This window comes from Cariama cristata, unplaced genomic scaffold (genome assembly GCF_000690535.1).
Source record: "Cariama cristata isolate BGI_N322 unplaced genomic scaffold, ASM69053v1 scaffold5221, whole genome shotgun sequence".
Classification (NCBI taxonomy): domain Eukaryota; kingdom Metazoa; phylum Chordata; class Aves; order Cariamiformes; family Cariamidae; genus Cariama; species Cariama cristata.
The window spans coordinates 20,930-31,455 of NW_009597404.1; the positions used below are offsets into that span (position 1 = coordinate 20,930).

General features: G+C 41.2%; 1 protein-coding gene across 1 annotated transcript in view; it reads right to left on the reverse strand.

Moving 5' to 3' along the window:
- NCOA7 (nuclear receptor coactivator 7) overlaps positions 1 to 8,716 on the reverse strand; it is a 26,861-nt gene extending 18,145 nt beyond the window's left edge. The window contains exons 1-6 of the mRNA XM_009708849.1: positions 8,630 to 8,716; positions 7,550 to 7,657; positions 6,005 to 6,106; positions 4,813 to 4,938; positions 2,291 to 2,475; positions 1 to 869 (exon numbers count right to left, since the gene is read on the reverse strand). The exon at positions 1 to 869 is cut by the window's left edge and continues 222 nt beyond it. Coding sequence (XP_009707151.1) covers positions 1 to 869; positions 2,291 to 2,475; positions 4,813 to 4,938; positions 6,005 to 6,106; positions 7,550 to 7,657; positions 8,630 to 8,668 — 1,429 coding nt within the window. The 5' untranslated portion in view covers positions 8,669 to 8,716. The remainder of the gene's footprint in view (positions 870 to 2,290; positions 2,476 to 4,812; positions 4,939 to 6,004; positions 6,107 to 7,549; positions 7,658 to 8,629) is intronic.
- Positions 8,717 to 10,526: the final 1,810 nt, after the last annotated feature.

Consider the following 10,526-nt stretch of genomic DNA (forward strand, 5'->3'; position numbering starts at 1 on the left):
CCATACTTTTAACTGTATGGACTTCATTAGCTTGGGACTTTGAACAGCTAAGTGTAAGGTCTATGCCAATTGTTTTTTTGTTTTCACCTTTCTGGATTTCAGCCTTGTGTAAGTCTTCAGATGACTGAGACCCAATCCCATCTTTATTGAGGTAAAATTCAATAAGTTTATCTTTCTCTAGCTCTTTCTTAGTGTCCAATGCAGTCTCCACCTTACCTGTCGGGGAACTGACACATTTGTTTACTTCTGGAATAACATCTTGCTTTTCACACAGCTCTAAGTCTAAGTCAGCTTTAGGTTCAACACTGTCCTTTTTTTCCAAGGAATCAACTGTCAAGTGCTCCTGGACTTCTGTAGTGGGTTTGGTTACCTGCTGCTTAGTTCTCCCCAACTCCCTGGGGTCAGCCAGCAAGCCTTCCATTACTGAGATTTTCCTGTCCAACCCTCTATCCATATGAGATGACGTCTTTTCCAGTTCAATGAAGTCATCCTCTCCAACTCCCAAAAGAGATTTTTCTTTGGTTTTGATATCCGAAGCATTTTTTTCCCCAGAAGGCTCCTTGGCACATGGATCCGCAGCAAACTTTTCCAAATGTTCAGTGGCAGTGATGTTGTTGGGAAACTCCAGTGACTTTGACTTGATTGAGCCTGTACTCTCAGATGACTGAAGAACTTCAAAATCAGCAGACTTTTCCTTATGTGAAGGCTTTATCTGTTTGGAATCCAGAGCAATGGATGGATCCCCATTCTGCTGCCTTTTTTCCTTGCTAAGGGATTTGAATTTGCTGAAAGGATTGATATCTTTCTCAGAGGATAGGTCTTCCCATTCTCCTGGCCTGTACAGAGGACAAAGATCCTTTGGTATGTCACTGTTAGGGAAAATGATGGATGTACAAAGGATGTTAAAAGTAAAATGGAAACAGAAAAAAAAAACCAAACAAACAGAAAAGAAAACCTAAAATAATATACCAACTTAACTTAAGCTCTGAAACTCAAAGAAAAATTACTTTTTCCAAAATAAACATACATGAGTGGAAATAAGTGACTTTAAAGAAAATGCAGAAAAATGTGGAAATGATAATACTGAAATAAAATGAGTAAACCACTTGGCAGAATATGCCACATGGGTGAAGAAATGGTACGCATGTAGTAACAATGTGCAAGTCATCAGAAGTTCTGTACCTAAAACGTCACAGGATATGTATTTAGCTGCTGGAATTTCATTCATACCATATTAATACTGGTATTTCCTGCACCTGACAATGAGTCAACCTCTACAACCATTCATGCTGCCCAGTACAAACATATTTTTGGGAAGGAAGCAAATCGGACATAAGTCATACTCTCTTTGAACATGTTTATGGCAAAACAGGTAACAGAGCTGGGGTTTTTTCCTTTTATTTTTCTCCATTACTTAAACATACTGTTTGAATGCAGACTTCCCCAAAGATTTCTTTTTTTTAAAGCAGGAAAATCATGAAACATTTCAGAATGGAAAATACAACTTGAATACAACTTGAGCTCTTCATTGCTGCTAAAAAGACTGAGGTGAATAAGAATACAAGATTCTCATCACTTAAAAGTTACTAAGAAGTTACTAAACATGCTAATAGTGAGTGTAACAAGTATCTGGAAAATTTTTCTTGAAATGAGAAAATGGAGGGAAGTAGATGAATTTCACTGTTCAAACAGGTGTTGCCTATAAGGACAAAACCTTGCTTAGAACAAATACACAAGCAGTGCCTAGACTACGCATAAATGAAAATAGCCCACCCCAGAAAGTCTATTATGTATTATAACTGATAACTATCAATGCATTTCTGGTTCTGAAGTAGAAGTATTCCACAGACCAGTACTTCTGTAAGTCCTGAAGATGGCAGTTAACATGCCGTTATCTTCAAATGTTTTAAACGCTCCTCTCAGAACAGCCCTGGTAATGCAACAAACGGTCCAAATCTAACCCTCATCACTTCCACTGAAATAATCCTACAGACAGGTCATTGCAAGAGCCCATGGCATGCCACTAATGCTTTCAATTACTAGGTTTTACTGGTCTCTTTTGCACTTTGGTTCTTATATTCATGACTCATTTCTCTTTAATGCCACTGAAGTGTTCTAAAAAGAAAGTGGAAGAACACCAGAAGTGAATCATTCCTTTCCTGGCACATTCCTCCCCTGATTTGTTTTACTCTGCTGCATGAAAACTCTTCCCCTCCATTCCCCGTCCCTCCTTTTCCATGACCCTTACTGAAAATCTGTAAACAAAAGTTCACGGAAGAACACTCCTTACGATGGTAATGCATCTTTAATCTTCATGTGAGAGATATCATTGTAGAGAGCTATTGAGACAACCTCCTCCATGGGGCAGATGAGCCCATATTCTTCGCAGCCATTCTCAATTACCAGAGGATCAGACTTATGTGGGTCAAACATGATATTGTTTGGAGTTACAATCATGACTCCTCCAACAACACCCTAAAATAGGAGAAGGAAGAGTTAGCACATCACATGTAATTCACTTATGACTTGGTATTGGATTTTAGGCTACAATCCTAAAAAGAAAAACCTCTCTCCTGCCTCTTTATACCCTGTCATGCAATGTTTGCTAACAAAACATTTTGGTTTCCAATTGCATTAAGTCAGACTTTGTAAGGAGAGCAAAGAAAAGAATTGTTTAGTAACACCCAAGCTCCTGGCTGATAAGGAAGAACATCCCAACTATTCACCTTTCAGTGCTGGCTACTACAAGCTAAAACTGCAGATTGTTAATCAAATCTCAGACAGAACAGATTAGTGGATTTTTAAAAAAAAAAAAGTACTATTTTATTTTAGGTGCAGCTACCTTCATTTGATACATGAATTTATATGCAATCAGCACACCTGAAGGCAGTCTTCTGTATGGCAATGTCAAGGTTACTATGCTAAGCTACATTTTAGGTCCCCTTGATCTATTCTCCCAGAGTAACATGCAAAAAGCTTCTGTATGCAGGGACCTGATATGAAACAGCTTCTCCCCAATCTAGAAGCAGCTCCTACCACCGATCCAAACACATTCTGCACAGCTGTAGAAGACACATTTAATTCTTCAGAACATGCTCTAGCCATGGATTTGGTAAGAGGCTGCATCGACCATTATTCAGCAGCCAACCCATGGCAACTGACCATTTTTCAAGGTTTACAAAGGAGATTTCCAGTGTACTGCTCCTGCACCCTCTCTTCCAGGCAAGCTACAAAATTCACCAGACCAATTCAGAAGCTGTGCGTAAATCATGACATCTGACAAACAGGAACCAGTGATCAACAGGAATGACCTACACTGTAGATACTATTAATTATCCAAGGTCTTCTGCAAGACAAGCCAAGGAAGGCTAACAAATAGGCAGGTAAAGGACCACAAGCTTGGTTTGATTTTTTTAAATCAGGGAGATGCCAAGTGGATGGCTTGGCACTGGCAACTGAGTACGTGTGCTTGCTCCTTTGCAGAGCAAAGTCCGTATGTATTTTGCTTTTGCTTCTCCTGTATGACTTGTGTACCCATGACTGGTTTGTGTTTGGATGAAAGAATCAAAATCAAGTGCAGAGGCTTTTTCCACAGGTATGTAACTCTACTTAGCTAGAAGAGCGATACATCAGTAGGCTGTACTTCCCACCCAGCCACTGCAGGGAGCAGGGCACCAAGGGATTTTAGCTTCACTGGCAAAGAAGTCGTCCCACTTTTGATTGTTCTGACTGCAAATTACTTTTCAGTCCTGCAGCCATAAAATTGGCAATCTGTATCCTCTGCACCTAGCGAGCATCGCATAACAAAGCGACAGTACTGCGCTAATTTACATGCGAGACATCAAGTAGTCCTCTATTACTTTCTACAAAATAGCAGACTGAGAAATTGCAGAGTGGTTAAATACAGTCTCCATCCACTCGATGCAAATAGAAGCCAAAACCTGTAGGTGTAAACACATCCATCTTACAAAAGTCAGGACTAAGGGAAAAATATGTTTAAACTACAATGGTTAGCATTGCCAGTGTTATAAATTCCAGCGAACTTGAAAATCCAAACATGCAGACATCCAACTGAAACCAGAGTCAACAAGAGTAAATATATCAAAGTAGACAGTTCAAGAAGCCAGTGTCTTGCAACCCTGAGAAGAAAAGAGGGCTAAAATATTGCCCAAGCTTTGTGCCTTCACTTCTAAAACAGCTGCTCTAAAATTTAGGTTGCAGTCCCAGTGGGAACATGTATGTTACAAGAACGCTTGCAAGAAAAAGAAAGAAAAGGTTGTATCATGCAATCTTTATCTTTTTATTAGGGTTTACATGACATTCATTAGCAAGTGCAGAAGCAACATGGACATATTTAGAAACACTGCTCTGGAAACAGTTAAAATTTAGCTTAAAGTCATAAATGAGATAGGCATGTGCTCATTTTATAAAGCTGTTGCACAATTTGATGGAATTGGACAACTAATCCTGACATGTCATAACTCTAAAGTGCAGTTTTTTCTGTGTACTTAGCAATACCTTTTTAAACAGCTCATTCTGGTAAGACACGGTAAGGGAATGAAGATGGGTAGAAGAGCTATTCTTTCATAAAGCAATTATCATAACAGATTAAACAACTGAAAGAACAAAACAATACAGCATATTGCCATGGTACCAATAAACACAGCAGAGATACATAAAGCCACCATAACATTTACATTCTTTACAAATGTGGAGCATGTTTGACTCCCCCAGTATTCATCTCTCACTTATCCAAACAGATTTTGCTTTTAAAGAATCTCAAACAATGCCCCAAAGCCAGGTTCCACCTACCTTACCATCTGTGAAGTAACGACAATTCATCTTTAAAAATTTGACAACCACAGGCTCATCCTCTTCTGAAGTAGAGGACAGGACTCTCTCAACTGGTTTGAAGGCCTTCCTTGCCAAATCAGCATCCTTAAAAAGAAAAAGTTCAGTGCAGAGCAACAGGATCAGAATCATATACTTTAAGATTTCAGGTACCTAAAAGGCCAGGTTCAAGCAACTATTTTTCTTTTGCCAAAGGAAGAAAAGTGATGGTCATGTACATATGTATGTATATATGTGCACTTCCCGCAATATCCGTGTGGAAGAAAAACCTCCTAACATTACAAAAAACCTCCACACACATAACAGGCAAGCATTTGAAAACGCCAAGGCAAGTCAGCTCACCGAACTTCAACAAGGCACTCTCATTGAGAGGGCCAGTCCTGCCACCTCACCTACACTTAAGACTTCTGCACACAGTGCACTGGTGAGATTCCCCATGCAGGTGGCACAGAGCCGTAAGACTACGGCTAAACACAGTTATTCATTCCAGGCTTCTCTCCACTTTCCTTTTCATCAGTTACAGATTTCAAACGTCCAATTGCTTTAACATCAGCAGATGGACAGCTAAACTCCCTAAAACTACTATCTAAAGTCATCATGGACAATCATCCTTCTAAGGAAAATGAAAGATCAGCTATGCCAAGGTCTTTCACAAAGATTAAATCCAGCAGTCTTGTCTATATAAGACAAGTCTATACATGAGTACCACCATAATATACTTAACTAGAAAGAAACTGACTGCTCAGACTAAACTAGCAGCCTCTGTGCTGAAGGATCCCAATGCAGGATCAAGGCTCTGGTCTGCAGAGCAGTACAGAAGTCTCCAGGGTGAAACACTAAATAATTCTTCGTATCTAACTTTTCATTCTTTGAAAATGGTGTAGCATATAGTTTTTAACTGCTTTGATAGACTCTGGGCCGAACTGAACTTAGACTGGGTTTCTACTCTCAGAGAGAATTCCCTTAATTTGGAATAATTGAAAGAGATGGTAAATTTTTTAACACAGCAAATTAAAATTAAAGTTACCCTACACTAAACACAAGGTCTGAATTGTAACCTCAAAAAAATGCTATTTACACAGCCTTGCATCTCAGCTTCAGAATCAGAAATTATCTTGTAAGTTTAAGACCAATGAACCAATGTTTGACTTACAGGCAGTTTATCATATTCGGCATCTGATGATGAAGGAGAAACAGGAGCACCAGGACTGAAAGAAGACAGCCTCGTAGCGTTTGTCTCTGGCACAAAGAGAATCTAAATACAAACACATATGTCAGAACTGCAGGACACAAGCTTAAAAAGTTATTCACTACAAATACTACGTTTTACTAGAAACGCAACACAATATTGATTACTCGTGATCGCAACGCACTCCTGAACAACTTTCTAGAGTCTTTGTTCATAGGTGGTGATGGCGGGGCACATGCAGGTCTAATTATTACAGGATCTAGCTCTGCATTTTGTTTTGCAGCACAGGCAAGAAAATAAAACATTTTTCACAGACTGAGAACCTCCTTTTTTCCCCCCAAACTTACAATCCCAGGTTGTCTTGCAACTATTGCAACTACAAAACAAGTAACTGTAAAATGACTATTAATAGTCACCAACTTGTAACAGCAAGGTCTGGCCAAAGAGAAGGTCATTGCTGAAGATAGGAGATTTTTAGTGCTAGTAGTTTGTAACACTTCACTATACGTTGTCTGTTTCCAAAACCATACTTGCATCTCCAAATTTAAGAACATATTCTTTATATGAATCAGTATTTTAGCATCATTTATTACATTTAAAAGAAAAACAAAAAACAACCAAAAGCCTTACATTACTACAAGTGTATATGAAAACATAATGCTTTGTTTGAATTTTCACATTCCGTCACAGTGAACATCCCAGATTTTTAGTAGAGCAGTACAAAATTTCAGTACAGCTTTGGACTTCCACCCCAAATAAAAACACTGAGTCATTTGTGGCAAGTTTCAGAGCAAAGAAAGATACTTCTAAAGTTAAAACAATGTTCACAGTTTACTTTTAAACTAAAAATGTTCAGAAAAATAAAACCATTTTTCTTATCCCAGCTGTTGCCTGCTGGGTATTCTTAGGCAAGTCATGCCATCTCTTTGTGCCTCACTTTCCCCATCTGCAAACCAGGACACTTCAATCTCTTCAGGTCTGTGAAGCAGAACTAGATATCATCTCTTCATGAATCCAGTGTTAACCTTCACATTTGCATTTCCATTACTTGACTCTCCCAAAAACAGTCTATCTCAATTTATTTCTCATCTTACAGGAGACTGACTCATCCCCAACAAAATGGCAATGAGCCATTTCAATTACTGTATCTAACTCTCTAATTCTTTCATGTATTATATATAGCATTTATCTAGGCTTCTCAAGAATTCAACTCTCTTGCAACAGCTATGTTACCCTCTTGAGCTTCAGAGTAATCTTTAAGCTTTAGTGACAGCAAATAAACAACAAAAGTCAGATACGGCAATTACAAAGCTCGCCCCATCCCCCCCAAACTCCAGGTAACAATTCTAGTGAGTTCCACTTTGAGGGATTTAAATTACTGTCCATTATCCTTGTATCCAAGTCCCTAGAAGATATGTGAAATTAGTAAAAAGCTTTTAAATACATAGAAAATAATCAGGTTTCAGATATTAAAAAAAACCAAAAACCCCACAAACATAAAAGATTTACCTGGCCTGGCACAATCGTCTGTGTGAAAAGTTTATTGAGCTCCACAAGCTTGTTTGGGGTGATGTTAAACTTTAATGCTATGCTGTTTATGGTGTCCTGATTTCCAGCCTGAAGAAAGAATTCAAGCTTAAGATACCATAGTGAACACAGTCAGCACACCAGCTGAACTATAAACCATCTAACAGACCATTTGCAGGGAATAGATTTGATGATCTCAACACACCCTCTGTTTAATAGCTTATGTAATAAAAAGAAAAAAATTCTCTCATACTACACGGTAGATAAAATAGACAGGCGTTACAGATGTCCCCCTCCTTTTCTTATAAAACTTTAAAGCTGCACCACCTTATTTAGAGCTGGTCTGGCAAGTGGGGAAAGGACACACACTGGAAAGTTCATTACATCTTCAGCAGTCACAGCATGTCAGGCGTTTCTGCTGTTCCCGGCTGAGATACTTGCTTTCCACAGTTGCTCCGCGTGATGGAGAGTGGGGTACAGGCCCCACTTAGGGACCTGACCGGCACACGCAGAGACCTTCTGGGCAGAGCCAGTCCTCTGAGCCCCCGCGGCAGCACACTGCTGCCCTGCTCCAGCTTAGGGCAAGAGCTCTCACATCAGCTCAGGACCAAGCACAGGTCAAACAGCTGACGACTTAAGCAATGCTGTGGAATGGAAGTATTTTTCAGAACAACAAAACGAATTGCTCTACTAAAGACCCATGGTGCAGAAGTAAAAATAAGACTGGCAGCTTCAGGAAGAGGACCTGGGTTAAACAGTGGTTCGGGATGTAAGCCTAGCTCTCCCCACACAAGGACATTTGAAGCAATCCCTATTGAGATAGGTATAAACTGTGGCCAGTATTCTCTCAGGGTTTTCAGTTTTGTTCAACTGGCTCCCTTTTGACCTCAACAACTCCATTTTCCCCCACACAATGACATTTGAAGCAATCCCTATGAGATAGGTATAAACTGTGGTCAGTATTCTCTCAGGGTTTTCAGTTTTGTTCAACTGGTTCCCTTTTGACCTCAACAACTCCATTTTCCAAAAGCAGATATGAACAAACCACGTATCAATACTTACAGTATATTCTATGGTACCATGGGGTTTCTGAGAAACCATTTTTTTCTCTTTCTTTTCATTGGTTTTGTTTTGATTGTCATCTAAAGACAAAAAAAAAATATTCAAGTAACTGACTTTCAACATGTTCAACTATCAACATATTTTGAAAGAGATCCACAGGATGTGCAAATTGCAACTGTGAGCAGGAACAAGAAGACACATGAAAAATTTCTATTAGGCCTTAAAATTGCATTGCAAGGTAAGCAAGACTTCATCAAGCACAGCAGGTTTAGTAATCACTCAACAAGTCTGCATGAGTAACGTATACATGATACCATATCAATTCAGAACTGCTCCCATGTTTCTCTCCGTGGTTCCTACATAATTCAGCTGTTGGATCCAAGTACTTTGTGTGATGAGCTGCTACCAATGCTGAAGTAGAAACCACCAGATGTATGTACGCACTGATACTGCATTGGTACGACCACAACAAACATTGGTTAATCACCACTTCACCACCAGCATGTCACATTTAAATACTATTTTAAACTCTGAAGGTAAAAGTATGCCAAGGGTCCTGCAATACATGCATGCATACAGTATCCACTCAAGCATCAGAAAGCATACAGTTCATTCAGAAGACATTTTCCATCAGCTGCAGTAGACAAAACTCACTGCACTTGCAGAAACCTTTGCAGAACCCAAAAGGCACACGTGAGCTCTCAGCAGCGTGAGCAGGGTACCTCTTTCCAATTCTTACCACAGCAGAGGGTAAGCAAAGCGGAGGATCAGGGAGGATGCCAGCTGCCCTGCCAGCCCCGGCCCCACGGGGCTCACCCTCCAGACCCAGAGCCCCAGACCCACGTACCTGGGGGGGCCAAGGGCAGCACGCAGCCCCAGCTCCAGGAGTGGGGCCGGGGTGCGGAGAGGCCATACATGGCTGCCCCGCTTGTCCAGCCTGCTCGCCCCCAGCCCCTCGGAAAGGTCCTGCTGCCTCCGGCACGGTGCTGCAGCCCAGATGAGATCGGGAGAGGCGAGAAGGCAAGGCCGGGCTGGGCCCAGCAAAACCAGCAGCCGCGGCGAGGGAGACACCGTCCTCCTGGGGGGACCGCTGCCGCAGTCCAAGCTGGCAGCTCCGGAAGGAGGTCAGGGAAGAAAGGACGGGGAATGGCAGCGCAGGGCTTCTAGCTCGCATTCAGGCTTCACTACAACCTTTGCTACTTCCAGAGAGCAAGTGGCAGATAGTAAAAAGAAGGGCGAGGACTCGCCTGCCCCACTGTAATGTACACAAGAAGAAAGGAGGGGCCCAGAAGCGTGCTGCACCTGACCCTTCTGCCGGCCCATTTCCACACCAAGATTAATGCAAGGGGCTACCTCAGCATGTTCCAAAGGCTACACGGTCACAGACCGTCTCCTTCAGTCAACAGAGGCTCGCAAGAGCCCTGAACATAGATCCAGGCGTTCCTGCAGGCATACCCCACCCGCTGCCTGCCAGGGATGCAGTCAGAAGCACCGTAGTTAGCGATACAACAGATAGCAAAGATGTTTTTCCCACAACACAATAGAGGCAGAAAGCATGCAGGGACGAAACACACACAATTTAAGTACATGTGGACAGTACACGTGGCACGAAGGACAGAGGTAGGAAGAGGAAGATCAGGACGATGCTGGCTTTTCAGGTTCTCCTAACTGCATTGGCTGCAAAGTTTGGAGATCAAAAAATACTATCCAGTGAAAAGATATAACCTGAAATACCATGTTGCAAGGAGACATACAACATGCTCTAGATCTTGGCTGGCAGGACTGTGGGTCTGTTAACCAACACAACCATGGTGCAATACAGAAGAGTGAGCTAGATACTCTTGGAGTTGGAAACACAAAACTGTACAGACAAGTAAAAGAGAAAAAGTTCAAAAGA